The following is a 22,362-nucleotide window of genomic DNA, read 5'->3' as shown; positions in this document are numbered from 1 at the left end:
GTGCTTCTTTAATAATAATGTATCTTTATTTAAAGTATTAAATAAGGTCAGAAATAACGATATTTATATTTTTATATTCCATTCCATATTTTTATATTTTATCATATAAAGTTTCACCTTGATTGGAATTTTAAAAATTGCTTTTTGTATTTTTGTACTTCTAATAATTTGTAGCCATTCCGAGAGAGACTGTTGAATATTTTTATGCACTTGTAATAAGGGCCTTTCAGTTGCTGTCAATCGATGATCTCAGTGTCCGTGTGAGATAGGCAGTTTTTGACTCACTTTTTTCGTGCCATTGACGTTTATAGTCTTTGGTTCAACTATTTTACACTTGTTCGTCTTGAATAATGTTAAATTTGTTTTGTTATTATTAACAACTAATTTAATCTTATTGGGTCAATGTTCAGCTATTGAGTAAGCTTTTTTCATTTGAGGGTCAAAACATGTGACAATTACATGGTGCTAAGTCTGGACTGCAAGGTGGATGATAAAGTGTTTTCCAGTTCATTTCTACCAGTTTCTGCTACATTTCAGCTTCTGTGTGAGACCTGACGGTGTCGTGGAGGAACAACACCTCGAGAATGGGATAATCTCTGTTGGTTAGTTATCATTGGAAGAGAGGTCAGGAGACCCTCGCTAGTCTAGACAAATTACAACTCCTTCGCCAATGGTTTCCATTGTTTTAGGTTTTTTGTTTATGACTTTTATTCGGTATTCTGGTCTGAGCATACTTTATTTCTCGAGTTATTTTGTCATTTTATGAAACCAAGTTTAGCTATCTGATTACACTATTGTGCCCACACTAGAGAAAATAAACCCTAGATATCTGATCTGTATCCAGTTTTTTTTACGATTATTTTTAGTCCAAACCTTTGAAACTCTTTCTGTAATTTTGGTAACATGATGGATGCGTCCTCAATATCAAAGGAGATAACCCGTCAGCGAATAGGAGAGTGTGGAAAGGTGGACCGTCAGTAGGTTCCATTGCATTTATTTTTCCACACACATAGTTATTGGTTCAAGTGTATTTTGAATAATAGAACATAACATTCAGATTGCAAATAAAACGGGCACGTTTACGTTTTTACAGTTCTCGGATAGTTTATAATATTTTTAGGGGAATAACACCAGAGAGGTGGAGGTGCAGTCGGTCGATTATGGCTTCAGGCTCGCCCTCTCCTTCACTTATTTACGGAGCATGACAAAAGAGGTCGCCGATGTCCCAATGCAGGCCATCAGATGCCATTTGCCATTCGTAAGTTCTGACCTACTAAATCCTTTATTCGCAAATATGGTCTTTATTGTAAATTATTTGTTATTATTTTTTAATTCTTATTGATTTTTAAAATCCAGTTTCTACACAATATTAACCATAGTTATTAAGGGAGTATCGTTATAAATGCGAGACAAATTCAAATATTTGTTGTTTGGTGCTCTGTGTTCTATGTCTGCAAGAAAAGCGGTGGGAGCTGTTCGTACCTGAAATAACTGTCGATAACTCCTGAAAGGTCTAACGAAGCTTGGTTTCATTAAAAAGGAGTTTTGCCAGTCTATCAATCCTAGTGGCGTTTTCTGAAATTGGCAAAAATATGAACAACTGCATCTCGATATCTTTATTGTAACCTAAAATATGAATGAAGTAACTTAAAATCAAAAATTTGAATTTTGGTACGCTTTCACTTTATTAAAGAACTTTAATGAAATGTATTTACCACGTAGAAAAAAGATCGGTTGTTGCATTTGAGGTGATTATTTTAGGTATAGTCCGGGACATAATACATGTTATTAAGATTTTTATCTGCTCAGAGGCATTTTTGAGCCAATAAATTAATCCGGTCTAGGGTAGTCTAATGATATTGAAATACAAAATATATGACAATATTCTGCTGTATTGCATGCTGTGCAATTGTAATTAAATAACTAATAAATAAGTATTAAATAAAATTCGTCGTCAAGGATATAATTAATAGTTTTACGTTGTCCCAAGTTTTTTCTATAATAATTTTGAGTTTTTAATTTAGCCCATAAGAACAAACTCTTGCAATTCCTCTTTTTTGCTGCCGATCCTTGGTGCTTTTTTAGCACTGTGATAACAAGCATTATCATGAACTATTGCGCTGCCTTTATATCTGAAAGAATATAATTATTTACCCAATTTTCAAAAAGTTCACTGGTTATCTCCTGATGGTAGTCTGAAAGGAACCAAGGTACCCAACTTTCCCTCGAGTCACAGTGTAAAATGGATGTTCCTTGTCCTGTAGATGCAGGTACCGGGCGATCCTTTATAATGCCCCTTCTTCCTTTAACTTTTTTATTTAACGTTAAGGAAATCCTTCAAATTCAAAAATTTTTCAAAAAATAGTAAGTAATCTATTTGCAAGATATATTTTTAAACATACAGGATGTTGCAGAAATCACCCACAGAAAAAAGTTATTTATTTTTAATGGAACACCCTGTATATTATAGGCTTAATAAAATCCCCTAAAAATTCTGCCTTACTTCTTGTATAATATGTCCTATACCCAACACCAAAAGTTTTTGCTTTTAACATAAAAGCAACATTCAGTAAATGAAATAATATTCTAGAATTTATTATTTAAAAAAAAACAAAATAACTGACAGTGACACTGACTAGTTACAGATTTAGCAAAACTTGCGTTCCTTATTATAAAATGAATCGTTCTGAAAGAGCATGGTTTTGCTAAATCTATCACTGTCAGTTATAAACAAAAATAATTGTTTATTTGGCGACGATTTAATAACCATCCAAGATATAATTTTTCATAAGTTCTATAATTATTTTATTTTTGAATATTGCTTTTATGTTAAAAGCGCATGTATCTCAAAAACTATTGGATTTGAGTATACGACATATGCAAGAAATATGCAAAATTTTTAGGCGATTTTATTAAGTCTCTAATATGTATGATGTTCCATAAAAAAATATAACACTTTTTATTTGTCGGTGAGTTGTGCAACACCCTGCATATATAAACATATATACAAGATGTTATTCAAATTACAACATATAATTTAATGAATGGATCTAGTAGTCTAGTTACGTAAATTCAACGCCCCAAAAAAAATGGCTTGATTATTAGCGTAATACGTCACGTGTACCCGTGTGGTAAACTTTTAAGTCACTTGTTTATTAAACACTCGCTCCGCTCGTGCCAAATAAACTCGACACTCTGCCCTTGTTGCACATAGCTTTTTTAACAACTTGTATATTTGATGTTTTTTCCCAAACGTTAAATAAAAAAGTTAAAGTGGGGGGATATTATTAATGATCACCCGGTACATTCTAAATTCAGTTCGATGAACAATTTTGCCACCTTTTTTTTATGGGGTCATGAGTGTCGAATCAAGTCTCTTCAAAATGACATATATTTAGTTTTTTTGCTCTCTAACTCTCCATTCCTAAACACTTTCATTATACTTTTGTCATATCGCTCCTTGCTTTCTGGTGATTTACCAAGAAATGGCAGCCTCTACACACTACACGGCTACATTTAATCAGTATGATTGCAACTACTCATGTCATTCAAGATTGACATTCTCCATATGTCGCAAAATCAATCAGATTTAAATAAAATACACGTTTATGGCTTCAATCATAATTTAAAACTCCATCCTACAAAATCACAAGTTTTGTTTTCTGCTGGCAAAAAAATTATGAGTTTGAAACGCACGTCGGAAAAGACTTTAATGTTTTTAAACGTATATAAGCACGTTTAAAAACATTAAAGTTTTTTTAAACAATATTTGCCATTTACACTAAAGATCCAGCTTTGTGACACTCTGACCGTGACGTAGTTTATGGGAATCTTGCGGTTGGCACAAAAAATCAAGAATATAATCTTTAGACATCACATAACACCTTATCCAAATTCTAATCCATTATTATATATGAAGTGTAGAACATATCACATGCTTTGTTTTGGTAAATTGAATTCTCCATGGCGCCGCTAGCTGCCTTTTCTGGTAGGACTATTTTCATGCTTTTGATCATTATCATAACAGCAGACATTATTTGATTATTTGATTTGATTATCGATTTTAGATTGCCATAGCACAAAACTGCAAATTTTCAAGTCTTTCGTCTATGTTGCTGCTAGTAATTGGAATTGGAAATAGAACTTTCCTAAGAAATATAAAAAAATATCTTCTGTCGGAACAAAATGTTTATGCCCTAAAATAAATGAAGTATCAAATCAAGTATACTATGCTGCTGCTCTTCTGTGGCTCCAGTTGTCGATATCGAGGTTTTATCTCTATTTCATTTCTGTCTGCCTGTCGGTCCGCCTGCGCGTGCTCCTTCAAATGAACGACGTAATATTAAATTATATCTTTATATTTTTTTGTCTTAATTTATAATTTATATACTTACAATATATAATTTTTCATTTAATACGTGTCTGCACAGCGCAGGTAGTGCAGTTCCTGAGTAATCTTTTTTTTATAATCACTGTGTGCCGAGCAAGTGTGATGCATATTTGCTATTGTTTGTATATAATCTGGAAAATTCAGTTTGATTGATTGATTGATTGTTATTATTATACATCTTTTGCAGCTTTATCCTCCTGGTTCCACTTTTATGAATCGCTTGACCGAATGGCCACTGTCTTCGGTAGAAGGAATGTTGGAAATTGTAAATGTATACGGCCAAGATACTGGCAATATCAGTTTTTTCAGGATCGACCACGCTGTTCTAGAAGGGTAAGAATTCATTATATTTCACACAAAAATAAATAAAAACTTATATAGGAATAAGAATAATATGAAAATAAATGAATTCTAATAAATATTATTATTAAAAAATATATACTATTTACAAATACGACTTTACCGTCTATATTCCCTCTGGTAAGAGTCGCTCATTTTAAAAATGGTGTTCTGCCTTGCTACAAACCCTGTTACTAAATTCACAATGATATGGTGGAAGGCCAAGTATATTTCGTTTTGAAGAGATTTCGTCGACAACAAATTTCGTACAAAGCGGTTTATTCAAATTTACAATTTCAGGTAACTTTTTCTGAAATTGCTGCTTATTTAAAGTAAGGCAATGGATTATGTTATTTTCTTTCCGAGAAGACCCGAATATTTTTTGTCTTGAGGAATAAGATCCAGTATTTACTGAAACTAGTCTTCACGTAAGAATTCATGTCTTCATGATAGTCTTTAGTCTATTTTAACTAAAATGCTAGTAAGCCATCGCTGAAAGATCCATTTTTACTACGAAAGTGTGTAATTTTTAAACTGTATGGTAATTAACAAATAGTAATTTCCGGGCTGTTACGCCGTGCTCTATTGGTTTTGCTACCTACCAAAACTTTCAATTGCTACTGCGGCAGCCATCATCAATGAAGTGTAGATTTTGGCGCGACGACTGTTGCGATACTGATACCGGTTGTCGAAATCATACCTGTTCCCATGTTTCTGTGGAGACTATATCCGTACAACGACATGTAGCGTCACTACACGTTTAGCATAGCATAGAAGATCTTGCCGCTTGGGACAAGTAAAAAAATTGGCGGTTCTGGAGCACGTGTTTTCGAACGGGGATTATAACATCAGATTTGAAAACACAGAGGCATTGTCAACGGAGAAGCACTATATTCAACATTACATCCAGAGGCCATCGAAATCCATAAACACAAAGACAATTTTAAGAAGAGAGAGGAGGGTTACAAATGAATAGAATATGGCACAACATCTTAAAGAAAACACAAACGGTTTACGAACAACTCGGCAAGCGGGCGGGTCGTACTAACACCCGCCCAGTCCGACTTAAGTCCGGCACCAGTAAGGCAACAGTCGTCGCGCTACAATCTACGATCCGCTGAGAATGGTTGCCGCAATAGCAGTTGAAAGCTATGGTAGCAAAACCAATAGACCACGGCCTAACAGCCCGAAAAAAATCATTAATTGCGATACCGGGCGTGAAAGCCTACGGAAGTATGTGTATCTGTGTGGTGTCAGATCATGGCTTCATTATTAGTCTAATACGTCACGTATACCCGTTTGGTAAAATAAGTTACTCGTTTATTAATACTCGCTCCGCTTGTGCCAAATAAACTCGACACTCAAATGCCGTTTTCTGCGCTTATTCCATAATATACTAATTTAGTTTTAAGAAGTCACTTTCAAGATTAAATACTAACTTACATTTTCTTAAGCGTTTATTCGGTGTGACGTTGTCACATTAAAAAAAGTTCTCCTTTTGAATGCATAAAAATATGTACTGGCATCATTGTCTCAACATATATGCATCACTTAAAATGAAAACCATGCCTTGATTGTACAGGGTATTTGGCAGAATGTTAGCCAATCTCGGTGGGCGTATTGCTAGGTTCATTTAAAAGATCTTTTTTATTAATATTTCGGTGTTAACGTTCCTCATTTTTTGTATCATTGCTTTTCTAATATTTCAAAGGTTTCCCAGAAATGGACGTTTTGGCATATGTAACTTTTTTTATAATTTTTATAATAGTATATTATGCAATAAGTGTGATCGCGAAGGGAACGAGTGATTAATAAGCGAGTGACTTACAAAGTTTACCAAACATGCTCATATTCTAATACTAATGAACTAGATGCCCTTTTTGTAGTATTTGATTCCTTTTTTCAAGATGGAAAACCCTTTATTATAAATAAAATCTTTTTCAAATATATAGTTGCACTTTTTTTAGATGCTAAATACGATTAAAAAAAAACGATTTTTTCATTTAAATTTGATCGCCAAATAATTATTTGTTTTTACAATATCAACGCAGGCCACAACAATGTTGTTATTTGTCCTCCAAAATATAAACATTTAGTAGCCTTTCTATATGGTTAAAGAGATCATCAGCATTATTATTATTTATTATTATTATTATTATTATCATTTTAAAAGTATTTTTCTTTGTTGCCAGGAAGTCCTTAGCGGTAGATTTGAGTCCTTACGGTAAACCCGGATCGGATACTGTTGGACAAATGCTGATAGATCTAGAAGTCGCGGTTCAAATCATCGATGACTGTGAGTATTCTAGGTTAAATTTTTTGCCATTACTTTCCTCTAATATATGGTACTATCATCGATCCAAATTACTTAAAGAAGTACCATTTAGATCACAAATAAATCCTCAGTTTTGCTTGAAAGCTTTTATTAACATTTTGGGTTTTTTTACGATTCGGATCAACATACTTTTCTTTGTTTTTCTCCGACTAACAAGAACGTTTATACATTCTTCGTACCTTTTTGAGTTTAATCTTAACATATGTAATATATGTAATTATTATTTTGGTATTCAACTTTATTGGATCTTCTCTCTCGGATCGAAACCTGTGTTGGCTGTGAAGTACTACCTGGATCCACTTACCGCCTCTTTTCTTTGTAACGGATCTTGACATTCATGGGGCATGGATCTATGAGTGCATGAGCAATTTTGTAAACACCTCATTATATCATACAGGATCCCATTGGCACGCAAGCAAAATTTTAATTTTGTTGAATAAGATTGTTTATAACTGTGTTCGGCCATTGCTGATGAGTTTATTTGTCTTGGTCATAAGGCGCTTTCATGTTCTTTGAGCCTAGTTGATATATGGTATATAATGGTTAGTAATTTGTAATAAGAAGGGGTCATAAATTGATTTATTTTTTCCTGGCTCATTGGGAGTTGGTTTGAAACTATATGAACCATTTCCGGGCAGTAGAACCACAGTTGATCGAAGAATTAAGGCATCACATCTCAAGTGCCGGACTGCCATAACAAAACCGCACTCAATCCCTAGCAGCACAAGCACAAGAACGACAGTTTTGGGATAGAGTCATATAAAGATCTTTCAGTCTTCCAAGTAGTGTAAAATCAAAGTGTAGGGACCAGACACCAGCGTTTCAAGCCTTGAGGTACCGAGCTGCAGGCTAATTCAGTGTAAATGTATGGCGATAGATTTCATCTAGAGGAATGGGAGTGCTATGGCTAATTGAGGGGTTATTTGAAATATTGAAATATTGCAGAATGTTATGGTGGCTAGTGTGGAACAGCTTTACCCCAAAATAATATTTTCCAACCGTACAACTCTTCTGTCCATACTGCAAACAACGTTACATTTTGGCCCGCAAAGTGCCAACATTGAAATTTTGGCATGACCAAGTAACAGTTCTGACATCAACCGAATCGAAAACATTATTTTTAATTAAGTTGTTTAGTTAAAAGTTACAACTCATCTTCTTATTTTTAAAATAAATAAAAGTCGAGTCTGTTTAATTTAGACGTTTCTTGATGATAAAACTTACGAAAACAAATAGCAATAATGATTAAGAGTTTTTAGTAATAAAAATAGATTTAGGAATACATTTTATCGTAAGAGATCGGATACACTTTTATTGTAGTTAGGCAGTGACAAAGCCATAGTAATAAGTGCTTTTACGCCTTTTTCTAAAACAATTGAAGAAACAGCTAAACTGAACCATTGATGATATCCACAAGGAAAAAGCTCTATTTATTTATTTAATCAAATTCACTAAAAAAAGGAACATGTGTTTCGTCAAAAGGCTTACAAATAAATACAATACGGAAACAATACTTAATAGAAAATATAAAATATAAAATTTCTTTCACTTCTCTTCAGTTGTTCTGAAAGAACTCCTTCAACGAGTATATTTTGATAATCACTAATAATTTTTTCAGTGAGTTTTTAAATGTGCTTTCTTTGGTAATAAATCTAAGAACCTTGCAAGTGGTTTTATCCAGCTGCTCCTTGCGGTAGAAGTGAACCTATGCTGTGGAACTCACAAGTTTTTAGGTGATCTAGTCATATAACTGTTAAAAAGTTGTGTACATTTTTTCATTACTCTTTTTATATGTTGTTGTTCTCAAAATTCATTTTTGAGCACCTACCCGATGTACCCACTGTCAATACAAGCGACAATACCATAAGATAGTATGGAGTTAACATGTGCATAATAAAAAGATATCGCAATGTTCCTATTAGAATATGACCTTCCCAAAATAGGTGAAAATCTAAGTTTATGCCCAAGAATTTTACTACTTTACTCTGACGACTGTCTGAGGTTATAATAATACTTCTGTCTGGTCAGCGAAGGACTGCATCTTCCGTGCACAATCAGATGCAGAACTTCTCAACTGATGAATATCAGACCTTGTCACAACAAGAGCGATATGATGTGCAAGTAATGATACCTTGCCGGATATATTCAATTGACCATTTTTTATGTCATCACTCCTTTCAATTACATGCCACACTGAGTGGAATTAATGTCGCTCCTTTCTTAGGGTCACTCCCTGATATGATAGGTTTATAATCTAACTAAAAAACTTGACATTTTTTTCCTAATTAATCACATGGTCAGTTCTTGACCTTGAACCTTAAAAACGTTGTCTTATTCTTGATCTAAACACATTGAGGAACTATTTTTTTAAGGATTGGATGACCATAAAGCTGGTGTTACTATTTGTTTTAACTTGTGGATGTTCTGGTAACCAAGACCACTCAACATTAAGTTATAAAAGTTTACAAGATGTAGAGTCTGGCACAGGTGAATGGTCTGAGTATTCTTTGTCTTGAAAAAGAACCCGGAAATCAGATTAGGTAATAATATAAATCTGAAGAAGTTGCCAAGCGAGCTTTGTTCCGCAAAGAATCTTTTGTCTCTTAAATTTGTAGCTGTTTCTTTTAGGTTTAGTCCTAATTTGATTTTCTGACGGGTCTAAACATAACCTCAACCTTACAAAAACTAACCTATCTAAATAGCAATTAGAATTTTGGTAGGGGGATGAGAAACATTTTCAAAATTTTCCTTTACTGGGATATCATGTTCTCCTGGAAATTGTACTTGCAATTTGAGCGTCATTTTGAACTAGTCGTTTTATAGTTCTAGGTCACTCGGAGCTGGGCGAATTTCTAGAAGACATTGACGAATTGGAAAACGGGGACAACCTGAACGAACTTCTAATCGGTTACGATGCTAGGGATGAGGCTCGCATATGCAGATTCACGAGGTCCGACGGCAGCTGTTACAAGGGAAAACACTGCAAACTCGAACACGTCGCTCTACCGAAAGGTATGATTTTGTTTCCAGGATAATGTGCCTTTTTTATTTTTCAGTTTTAAGAAGATTAGAATACTTTTGGTTATGTACACGTACACGTTTGGGTAAATAAAACTGAAATAAGCACAAAGCGTTTCGTTGGTGATGCTTAACCCCTACGAGAAATTTTTAGATTACAGTCGTTTAGCAAACCACACTGAAATTGGGTTTATTTATTTATTTGTTCATTATCTATTAATATACAGGGTGTCCAAAATAAGCCCCAATTTTGCAAGGTTTCTCACCAGTAACTGCTAATGAGTTTATTTGTCTTGGTCTTAAGGCTGTTTCATGTTCATTGAGGCTATATATTCCGTCTGGTCTCTCAATGGAATGTTGTCTTTGACGGATCCAAGATGTTGAGATATTTTTGGACAAGTGATAAATCTGGTTTTGACGTTATATTTTTGTAGAAGTTTTGACATGTGATCTTTTGAATATAAGGAAGTACAACAGTGGCAAGTGTGGGATGCTTTCGGCTTTCGGCAGAGTTTTAAGACTAAGACGAATAAACTCATCAGCAGTTGCCTAACACAATCACGAAACCGGACATAAAAAAATGTATTCGGTAAAACTAAAATTCTTGAATGTAATCAATTCTTCTATCAACGAAAAATCCGAGTCTATAGAATCTATAAGCAAGCTAACAATCTTAACCGCGACCTGTCACCAATATGGGAATCAGTCATCCGAGACGGTGTTTATGCCCCTCATTTAGCACCGCCCCCCTCAAACTATATAAAACCAGGTACAGAGTAAAATGCGAGCCAGTTTCAGTCAAGCTCTGTAGAAGTCAACAGGATGATTGGCGAAATCTTAGCTACTTCGACGCAACAAAAACCAACGCAGGAGGAAAGGAAAGTTTCTTTGAAAAATTCAAGCTATATTGTTGACGGTCCAACTCCAGTCATAGTAGAAAACGTATCAACTATTTTTGAGTGAATGTTGAGTTTTAGTGGCAAAGAACACGTTGAAAATAATAATTTTCTTATGTTTAGAAAGCCTGGTTATACTAATCCATTTCAGCAATAATTCTACGTCATTACATAGTTAAACAAGAGCCCAAGAACCCAACCGCATCTCAATATCTTCATCCTAACCTAACGCAACCCTTATAAATTAATAACTATATGCGAATCGTATAACTAACTAAACATTGATAACGATAAAAAACAACAAAATTGATTGACAGGAAAACCATGTTCAAAGTGCCTCCCGTCATTTTCTGTGCAGCAATTTATCCTGCGTCATGTATTTCATACAGCTGCACTAATTTCAGCTCTTGATTGGTTGGTTTACAGCATTTCGGATATGGTCAACCATATTTTCAGGGGTAGTAGAGCGAGTTTGACAAACATTATCTTTTATTTTACTCCAAAGGTAGAAGTCCAGGACATCAAAGTCCTCAGATCTGACACGCCACTGAAACAAACTCTCCCTTCCTATCCAACGGTTTGGCTTAGTTTAGTCTAAAAAAATCCTAACTTCGTGAGAAAAGTGCGTTGGGAAAGAAAAGTGGGTTTATAATTGGATCACGCAACATTAATTAACTTCAAGCATCTAATGATTATTCACTGGCGACTACTAATGCATATTTATGCAATTTGACTCCTCCATTGCTCAAAAAGTGTCGTCATGGGCCATATTATTAGTATTTTAGAATTCGGTGTACGGATGTTTTAATAATATCCAAGTCCACACTTGGCATAAATCGGGATTAATGTGGACATAGGCAAGAACATCAATGACGTTTTCTTCGTTCCTAACGCATCGATTTATTCGAGGCACTGGATTAGGATGAACTCGTTCTGTTTCGCCTGCACATTTCCTTAAACGGCTAAATACCATTCTATTAGGCGTCAAATAACGACATGATATATGCGTATAGCGTTTGATCTGATAAACTCCAGTCGGAGCGGTTTTGTCACGTATAGTGATATAATCAAAAATTATCCTTGTCTTAGCTATGTTGCTACGTTTTTTAAACGGGTTCCGATTTTAATTAATTCGTTAGTTTAATTCGGATACGCGATCCTATTTTGTAAGGGTTTTTGTAACGTGGATGTTAGTTATCGTGTTATAAATGGTAGAACCTACTAAAAACACGGTCATAAAACGGCCATTCGTAACAAATGCCATGTACTTAGGTGCATATTATTATTTTGTCATAATGAGGTTATGGCAAATTGGTTCGGTGGCTTATTTATACGAACGGACAAAATAACAGGCATCAAATATATGGGAGAAAACAAATATCAATTAGGTAGGTTTATTTTTTTTAAAACTCCCAATACTTCAACAACAAAAACAACGAAAACTTATAACGCAATGAGCAATTAAAGAAGGGGAAAAAAAACTTTATCGTCGGAAAAATTATCTGGGGGAATATTAGATGTATCCATCCACTTTTTCTTTTCCCAAGCCGCACTTCGCAGACGGTCTGTGTTTTAGTTCTTATGAATACTTCATTCATTTTCTTATTATTATTCATTATTATTATTTTAGTTGAGCAAGTGTTTCTGTCCATAAACGCAGTATGACATCATAATACTGTTTACAATCGCATTAAATTGGCAATGATAAGGCAACAGCCGCATAGCGCATGACCATTTTCCATTAAAGATTTTTTTTTATACCTGCTGCGTATATAGATAGCATAAATTCGTGTCCGTATACTATGCTTGTGTACTTTATAAAGGAATGTTCCGTGTGCTGCGATATGACTGGTCTACACTTTAACTGTATGTTCATGATGGGTTTTGATGCCTCCAGAAATAAGTTTATGCACCGATGTTAGAGAAATATCTAATCCGCAACATGCTACAATAAGACAATAAGTACCTTCCTTATTAATATTTTTCAAATACTTAAATTGCTCGTTTATAAGAATGAGATGGTTTTAAGTATGGAGTGAATAGTTACATTTTATACAGCGTTTAAGGGTAAAAGCGGTTTCCCCGCATTTTTAAAAATAACGCCTTGTTCTTTTTCACCAAATTCTCGTTGCATTTTGAAATGATTTAATTATCCGCTAAATTTAAAAATGTTCATTTTGACTCGGATTTTAACACTGATTTCAAAACTGACAAACAAAAGATGTCACTCTATGACTTAATTGCACAATTGCTCTGACTGGATTACGTAAAGGTATGTTTTCTCAGTCTCGATAATTAGGTAGGAGATCCTTTATTTGTTTTATGGTTTTGCACTTACTGCTTAGATCGTCAGTAGTTAACTTAGTTCTTAACAACATTGATAAGTGGCAATCTATTTTTTTATAAAAATTTTTTTTAATACCTAGTATTTTAAAACAGATAAGGATATCACAACATTGTAATAATGTTTATGGTATTGTAAGATAAAAAACGAACTTTTATTTGATTAACAACCCGTAGCTTATTTGATATTCTTGAAAAAAAAATATCGTTGCATTTATTTTTTTTTCATTATTTTTTTGCTAATGTCAGAAAACGGCACCTGGTGGCCATTTTAGAATCTCAAAAATAATTTCCAGCATTTTGTCTTGGCCGATTTGCCTATTTTTTTTTCAAATGTTTAGGAACACCCATTTCCCGAAATATTTTACCTCGTTGCCCTTACTCAAACACCCGGTATTTGTTTCTTTACCAAGTGTATCACTAAATTATTTTCAATGAGCATTGTTGGATTACTTCTAAAGAAGTTGAAATGAGTATTAATCATCGAGTACATTTATAAGTTACTACAGCCACTGTTGTCCCTAGATGGTTACACGACAGACACCGTGCCTGTACATTACAGGTGCGCCAACGACTTGCGGCTTCCGAAAAATGGCGACCACATCCAGGTTCTGATCTCTGAGTACGTCGACTCGTGCACCTTCCTAGCACAAATTATAAGGAACCCCGTCAAGGACGACAGTAAGTAGTATTTCGCTAAATATTTACCATTATAATTCCGGTAAGTTGTTCACTATATATATACATGGGAAAACGAATTTACTTGAATTAAAGGTAAACGCTTTTTTTCACTAAATAATCTATTTGTATATACCCAAAGTAGCGTATTATGTACTTAAAATTAATTCTTAAATACACATTGCCTTTTTTTAATATTAAAGATTTACCAACTGAAATCAGTTTCTCAAAATCATTTCTCAAGTTCGCAGTCTATTACTTATAGCAAGTAATTCGTTTTTCTCTGCGGAAACTAAAAACTAGACACAGAATTTTATTGAGAGCACGTGTGATTTATTTAATTTAGTTTAATTAAATTAATGTAATATAATTGAGTGCACGATTTCTCAATTCGAAAGTACCGTGTGTTCTGTTAAAGGAATATACAGGTGTTGAAAAAGCAGAAATTTACAACAAACATATTTTATTTCAAAGGAAATATATATTTATAAACACCAAACGAAACATTAACACAAAATAAACATAAATATTCGTTGAGGAAACCCATGATATGATAAAGAAATAAAATATTTATTGTTTATATAGGGTACTTTTGATAAAGACACGAAACAATTGTCATGTCAAAATATATAATTTCGTGAAAATCTGAACTTTTAGTTCTTATTTATTTTGATAAATGGGTTTTCATCAAGTAAAAGCCACCTCAGTTCAAGTCCTATTTACTCTCCAAAGAATTTTTAAATTTTATATAAATGTTCGAATATGATACACAAAAACGCATTTAAAGTTTTTTTTTAATAAATCGGAAACGCGATGTTCAATTATTGTTTCAATTATAGCTTCAATAAAACCTGAAGAAGCAATGGTGTCGACTTGAATTTGTTCACGCTAAATAGGTAGGTAGCAAGTGATTTTTCAGCTATTGAAATAATAATATAAATGTACTTGCGTGTTATAAAATATGGAAGAGAAACTTTAAACGGTTTACTGTATACTATAGATATAGATATAGATATATAATTACCGATAAAATTTTCTACTATAGATCTCGAAATTGCCCTGCCAATCAGCAATTCAATCATCGTTTTCAAAAATACAAAGAACAAAAATACAAACAACTATATATAAGTTAACCTAAGGCGCGCCCAATTGGTCTGCTGCTCTGCTCATATCATTTTTTAAATTAGAGGTCTGATATCCTTAATTTAAGTATTAATGTTATTGAATATAACTTATCATCTTTCAATCTCAATTGTTGACAATGCGTAGTCTTATGATTGCTATGCTATGCTATGGTTGCTGTGAACAGGGCATTTTCCTGTGAAAATTTGTTTTGTTGAGTATATCTTTGTCTTTATAACACAACGAAATTTATTCCCACTTTAAAGAATTTGGTCTCCAAGATTTAGATACAAATAATTATGTTCTATATTAAAAATGATTGAAATTTAGAAATTCAAGAACTTAATTAAAAAATGAAACTAGTTTTTTTTTACATAAAGACAGTTGAGAAAATATTAACTTACGATAAAATATTGATAATTTAGTCAATTTGAGATTTTGACAGACTTCAATTAAATATTAAATGCTTTCTTTTGAGATTGCTGGTAAGAATTGGATATTCTCAGTTTAAAATTCAGTAAAAATATGAATCAGAAATTTCGTTTTGGATTGAAGCTAAAAAACTTTTTTCCGTGTAGATGCTCTGCCTAATGCTACTAATAACTTATGAAGTAACGTGAGAAAATCCATTCAGCATGCGTATGCGCGAGATTTGTTGTTGAGATTGGTTTCAACCGTGACACATTGTAATTGCAAAGTATTGAAAGCAGATATTATACAAGTTTGTGAGTGGGTTAAATTCACTTGTACGTTAGGAAATACAAACCAGCAAACTGAGGAAACCTGCAGGATAACCACTGGTGAAAAGTTTAATTCATTAACAACTGAGGCAGGAAGACTACAAAAAGAGTTATAAATAGTAAACAGTAATGTTATGTAACATGTTGACTTTCCTTAAGGTGTCTTATAAACTCCGTATAAGTGTCCCCTTATAACAAAACCTTAAGCTGTGGAAAATACTAGTTAGGATTTTAATAATAATATTGTTTTGTTTCTCCGTAGGCGGTATAGTGATGGACAAGGAGCTCAGAGATTTGGTGGCGGCGATGAACCACGCGAAAGTGACAAGCACGTACGAACCGCTGAAGGTGTGGCCGGCGATCGGTGAAATGGTCGTAGCGTACCATTTCACGAAAACATGGATGAGGGGCGTGGTCAGTGACTCGAAGAAGAACGAAATCGGTGACGTGATATCCGTGAAGGTATAGCAAAAGCAACACATTTCCACTTAACATAACGTTTCCGAAACTATTTTTTTTTCTTTCGGTCCTTAACGCTCTAACAAAGCCATAAGTAGTCGCAAATGCTTCCGAATCACCCACCGGTTACTTAATTATAATATTCATTAAAACCCAAACTTGTATTATTCGATGAAAAATATTTCAATAAAATATGATATATTATTATATAAGTATAAAAGTATCGAGTATCTAAGACAACGTGGCATCTTGTAGGCATAGAGACCCAACTTTTGTGGAATTTGCGACCTATTGACTTTTAACATTGGAATGGATTCGAATACGCCAATCCAAAACATCACAAAGACGTTCAATAGGGTTCAGATTTGGCGATTGGGATGGTCATTCAATTACACCTATGATTTTTTCTTTAAACTCATTCTTTCACTAACTTGGATGCATATTTGAAATAGCCATATCAATGGCAGCTCTTCTTCGACAAACGGTAGCATTATATTTTGCAATATATCCTTGTATTGAAATCGAGACCCAGACCATTATGTTCCTATCAGTCTTCTTAGATATTGTCTGCCATTAGATCCAAACAGGCAAATTTTGCTGACATCATGCGAGTGTATTCCATTATTCTCTTGAGAAAGACAGCTGAGCACTGGGTCACTCCATTCGGGCCTTTCTATTCTTCTTTGAGGGAAGCGCTTTTTTTTGACAACTGTTCCATGTTTCGTTTTTAGTTTGCCTGGATGATTTTCGGGGAGTTTCGATATTTTTAAAATGGTTTTATTAATCCTGGAAGTAATTTTACGAAGTTTTCCCGAATTAGATACTACCACGTATACTATGTAATATTTTAGTTGCAGCATTTTTTCAAATATTTGAACTCTTGAGCTCTTTGGAGAAAAAAATTTTTTTTTTGAAAATTTGGCGCTTTAGCTGTATGTATGACGTAAGATTTAAGCAGTAGCATACCAGTTTTAGCATAATTTTCAAATTATTTTTTGGGAATTTATGAGGACAATTAGTCCTGCTTCTATTTCAAAAAATGCTTGTCTGTATTTTTAGAAAGCGTACAAAGTGCTTAACCGATTTTTTAATAAATATGTTTAATTTAAAATAAAATATTTCGTTTGTATCTCGAAAACTACTTCATAGAAACATCTGGGTATGCCACCGAATTCTGGATTCTACATTCTAGACGTTACATTATTCGTAAGTCATGCAAAAATTGTATGGCAGCTGGTGGAGATAAATTTAACCAGTTTTTGTAAAACTTATAATTTTTTGTATTTCATTCGTTATTTTTTGTAATAAAATAATGAATGATAATACGTCAATTGTTAAACAAGATAGAATAGAATATGTTCTAAAATGCCAAATATATGTTTATTTTAAATAATATATTTAGAAGATTGTACTTTTTTTTTAAATTGTATAAATAACGCAGTGAAACGAGATATAGTGCGTCTACTAATGTAAGGATGGGGAGGCAGGTTCGGATAAATCGGTTAAAAATTTAAATCTGCTCTCTGAGAAATTCGCGCAAATATAAAAAGCTGGATATTGGGAGTAAAATATTTTAATGTTTGGATAGACTATAAAAAATGCTTTTAAATTATGTTTCACATAATCATGATCTAGCGAGCGGAAAGTGTTACTTTACCACGTAAATTTCGTGCGCAACGGATCCGATCCACTTCGGACATTTCCGGGATATTACCGCAAGGGTTTGAGATGTTTTCATAGATTTTTTCTACTCACATCTGTAAAATGCCTAATTACACACCGAATTAGCGTGCGGGAAGCGTTACTTTACCACGACAGTTTCGGTTCCCACGGATCCGAGCCACCGCATGGGTTTGGGAGCAATCGGATGTTTTCGGAGATATTTCGTACGCCTTCAATTTTGAAGTTTGTCAATTCTGACGGTCATATCAGTGAATGTATTCATGTTGCTTTGCAAGAATGTACCCAAAAACTAACGGTCGTAGAAAAAGTATAGTATGCAACACGTTCGGTAAACTTTTTAAGTCATTCATTTATTAAACACTCGTTCCGCTCGTGTCAAATAAACACGCGAGTCAAATGCCATTTACCGCACTGTGTTCTCACCAGACAAACAAAAAAAGTTTTGACAGGCAATTATTGCTGTAAACATAAATGGTCTATCAATCTTTGGAATAGTAATATTTAAAATAGTATATTATGCAACAAGTGCGGTAAACGGTCACAAGTTTATTTGGCACGAGCGGAGCGGGTGTTTAATAAACGAGTGACTTAAAAAGTTTACCAAACGTATTGCATACTATAAGTTAGTTTTTGGGTACATTTTTGCAAAACAAGACGAATACATTCACTAACATGGCCGTCAGAATTGGCAAACGTCAAAATTAAAGCCGTGCGGTAAAATCTCCGAAAAGGTAAATGTCCGAAGTGGTTCGGATCCGTGGGGCAAGAAACTCGCGTGGTAATCTGACGTTTCGCGCACGCTAGATCGGTGTATAATTAGAAAAATATTATTTTGCGTCATATTTTTTATTTTTGATGATTAACCTCCCAAGGCGGCAGACCTAATTTACATATAATGTTAGAGACCTAACATGTTCCTACAGCAGCACTAGGTGATTATCATCAACATTTTCCAATATTTTGTATTTTTGAAAAATTAAAACGGAAACTACAACTGTATCTGCTACAAAAAACCTTCAAACTACCGAATGAAATTTGTAACGATTATAATCAAATCTATTCAAATTTAGAAATTAGAATTTGTTGATACATTAGATATTTTTTTAGAATAAACGAGAAAAAATAAGTAAATCAAACTTGCTGACGTTTCGCCAATCATCTTGTGGGCTTTTTCAGAACTTAACTGAAACTGGTTCGCACTCTACTCTGTACCTGTTATATATTGTTTGAGGGGACGGAGCTAAAGGAGGCATGAGCATTGTATCGGATGACTGATTTCCATATTGGTGAAAGGACTCATTGTTTTTAGAAGGTTGTGGTGAAGTGTATTTTGTGATGGAATTGTATAATTATTAGAGAAGGGCAGATATCATCAGCTGTTTGAGATGGCAATTTGTTTAGGATAGACTCGACATTTAACATGATTTTCTGTTTAGGGAGAACTGATTTTTTCATTTCAGAAAGTGACATTTACCATAGTGTGCAACGTTTGATGTTCCAGTAGTGTTGACGCGTTTTTCAAATTTTTGATTGTGATTCTGGGTAGAAGATAAACGAAGATTTTCAACTTTGTCATGAATCATGTTTGAAAGAGTATCAAACTCGGATGAAAACAAGATGGAAGCAATTTCAAGATGTAGAGACAGAAGAGTCTTATTGTCTATTTCTTTCTTTCTGAATTCTTTCTTGAAGTAAAGCGAAACTAGATTTTTGAAGAATTTTATAAACAGATGAGGTTCTGACATGGGGGGATATTTTAAGAAAAATAGAGATAACGTTATGGTCTCTACAACGTAACAAAAAAGTTAGTGTACAGAAAAATCTTACCAGTTTCAGTCGGTAATCTTCTAACTTTATGACTTTGAGACTATGTTCTCTCCAGAAAGGCGTGTTAATTTTTCAAAGAAATTTGATTAATTAATCAGTTTGAGTAAAGCTCTGAAGAAGCCAACAGGATATTTGGCAAAACATCAGCAAGTTTGATTTGTCAACAACTGCCGCGGGAGGAATCCAAAAAGTAGTCATTTAAAAATATTTAGAAGGTTAAATTTCAACTGCAATAAAATAAAAGCAAATCTTTATTTTTTTTAATTCCTAACACGGCCTAAGCTTTAAACTTTAGTAATGGGAGTCTTATTCCGCCTTAAGATACCGTTGAACTTTATCAATTGACAAGAGAAGACTTTATTTCTCATCAAATGCGTAAATAAACCAACGCCCAAATAGGAGGTACGCGTTAAAATGGAAACAATACCATCTCTCTTTATTATAAATGTATGGCAGAAACTTGTTTTTATTTAAGGTTTACATGATGGATTTCGGCGACACTTTGGAGGTAAAATTGAAAGAGTTGAGGAAAATGAAGGAGGAGTTTACGCGTCTTCCAGCTCAGGTATTTACGGCACGCCGAGTTGTTCGAGCATTTGTGTTATATTTTATTTAACTTTCCAGATCGTAAAGCTTTACCTATACAACTTCCAACACAAAGCGGCTTGCGACGCAAAGCGTGCCCGAAAATTCTTCGAGAAGAATATTGCGTATCGCAATTTTGTGGCGCATATCATGTAAGTTTTTATTCTGGGTTGTTCACGGCACGGAATATTTTGTCCAACGTATACAAGGTTTTCAAAACATTTTACTTCTGGGATGTGCGAGGTCCCATTATGTCAACTTTTCAAAATTACTTTCAAACCATACAGGTTGTCTCAAAAGTGTTAAAAAGTATCAAAGCTGTATTTTTAAAAAATGAAACACTATGTATATTATAGAATTTTTCAATTTTATGACCAAAATGAGTGTCCGTGTGAATAACGTTTATGATACATATACCTAATAAAATGTAACTTAATGTATAGGGTGTTTCACTGTTGATGGTACCTTAGACGTCTACGGCGAACGGTACATAAGATTGTTCTAAAAATTTGGTTGGATCCATAAGCGGCCATGCTCTATAGATCTTTAACGCTGCGACATTGTCGCTTCTTTGAAAAAGTAGCATGAACATTGAAATTTTAAATGGGACATCATGTGTGTTATTGCATTTTCCGATTCGCTAATAATATATAAACATATCTTCAATTAAATTTTTGTTACTACAACATTGGAGCCATTAGAAAGTTAAATTTTGAACATAGCTTAGGTATTTTGTAATATCAAAATTAGTTGTACATTTTACAGGGTTGGTTAAAAATAATGATTTTTTTAATATTATTACATATAAAACTACTCCCGGTCTGTAAAATACCTAATTACCCACCGATCTAGCATGCGGGAAGTGTCACTTTACCAAGTCAGTTTCGTTTCCCATGAATCCGAGCCACTTCGGACATTTCCGAGATTTTACCGCACGGATTTGGGAGCAATCGGATGTTTTCGGAGATATTTCCCACGCTTTGAATTTGGACGTTTGCCAATTCTGACGGTCATGTCAGTGAATGTAATCGTGTTGTTTTACGAAAATGGACCCAAAAACTAACGGTCGTAGAAAAAGTATAGTATGCAACACGTTGGGTAAAATTTTTAACTCACTCGTTTATTAAAAACTCGCTCCGCTCGTGTCAAATAAACTCGTGAGTCAAATGCCGTTTACCGCACTTGTTGCATAATATAGTATTACAGTAACAAAATACGTATTAATGCGTAAGTAAACCAAACAAAATTGCGGACAGCAAAAATGAATCCAATTTTAGCATTAGATGGTCGAAATATTCACCATCGCATTTTAAACACTTTAGCCTTATTTATCTATTATGGATCTAATTGTACAAAGTATCGTACAATCCGATAACGTAACTAATCCTCGCTATGCAATGGTGTCACAAATAGACCCGTGATTTTAACGTAACCCGTAGGTAAAAACCTAATGACGTGAGATCGGACGATCTTGCTGGCCAATCTCACGATCCCAAACATCAAAACCAAACTGGTCATTAAATAATTCGTATAATTCTTGCGACATCTCTTCAGTGCAGTGAGCCTGTCGGTGCCCCATCTAGTCGGCACCGACAGGTCCAAAGTTCCAAAGATTCTCGAGAAAATCATTTACCACTGACTGCATGAAAGTTGTAACATTAACAACCACTGTTCTTAATATCTGAAGGTATTTAAATAATAAATGAAAAAACTTACTGTATTATATTTTAACAGACAAAATATATTTAAACTAAATTTCCTTTGAAATTCCATTTCTTCTGTGTCATGAGGCTTGTCGGCAAAGCAAAAGTCTTCTGAAAGTTTTACTACGTCGGTCCAAAGAATCTATCACAAAAATTCACTCTCTGAACTTTGGGAAATTTAAATGGATGCATCTCGAGATCCACCAAAATTCATGTGTAAATTGTCTGCATGTTCTTGTTATAA

At 34.0% G+C, this 22,362-nt stretch overlaps 2 protein-coding genes across 12 annotated transcripts in view; one reads left to right on the top strand and one right to left on the bottom strand.

Moving 5' to 3' along the window:
• Positions 1 to 22,362, bottom strand: part of LOC132698999 (mucin-2-like) — a 475,159-nt gene that overhangs the window by 298,178 nt on the left and 154,619 nt on the right. The gene's annotated exons all lie outside the window — the stretch shown is intronic.
• The window catches only part of LOC132699000 (uncharacterized), a 72,551-nt gene that overhangs the window by 32,652 nt on the left and 17,537 nt on the right, over positions 1 to 22,362 (top strand). For 10 of the 11 annotated variants that reach the window (XR_009618460.1, XR_009618458.1, XR_009618459.1 and 7 more), the window contains 8 exons: positions 1,121 to 1,258; positions 4,578 to 4,723; positions 6,922 to 7,025; positions 9,888 to 10,076; positions 13,847 to 14,002; positions 16,124 to 16,323; positions 20,306 to 20,395; positions 20,455 to 20,567. Coding sequence is in view for 7 of the 11 variants with exons in the window: in XM_060665380.1 (XP_060521363.1) it covers positions 1,121 to 1,258; positions 4,578 to 4,723; positions 6,922 to 7,025; positions 9,888 to 10,076; positions 13,847 to 14,002; positions 16,124 to 16,323; positions 20,306 to 20,395; positions 20,455 to 20,567 (1,136 nt within the window). In the remaining 4 variants the exon portion in view is untranslated. Of the gene's footprint in view, positions 1 to 1,120; positions 1,259 to 4,577; positions 4,724 to 6,921; positions 7,026 to 9,887; positions 10,077 to 13,846; positions 14,003 to 14,838; positions 14,896 to 16,123; positions 16,324 to 20,305; positions 20,396 to 20,454; positions 20,568 to 22,362 lie in introns of those variants that run through there. The other variant, XM_060665383.1, reaches the window with a different exon arrangement.

The sequence above is a fragment of the Cylas formicarius genome, unplaced genomic scaffold (genome assembly GCF_029955315.1).
Source record: "Cylas formicarius isolate icCylForm1 unplaced genomic scaffold, icCylForm1.1 PGA_scaffold_3__17_contigs__length_32017465, whole genome shotgun sequence".
NCBI classification, from domain to species: Eukaryota; Metazoa; Arthropoda; class Insecta; order Coleoptera; family Brentidae; genus Cylas; species Cylas formicarius.
The sequence above is the reverse complement of the archived record's forward strand: the minus strand, read 5'-3'. Positions and strand labels throughout refer to the sequence as shown.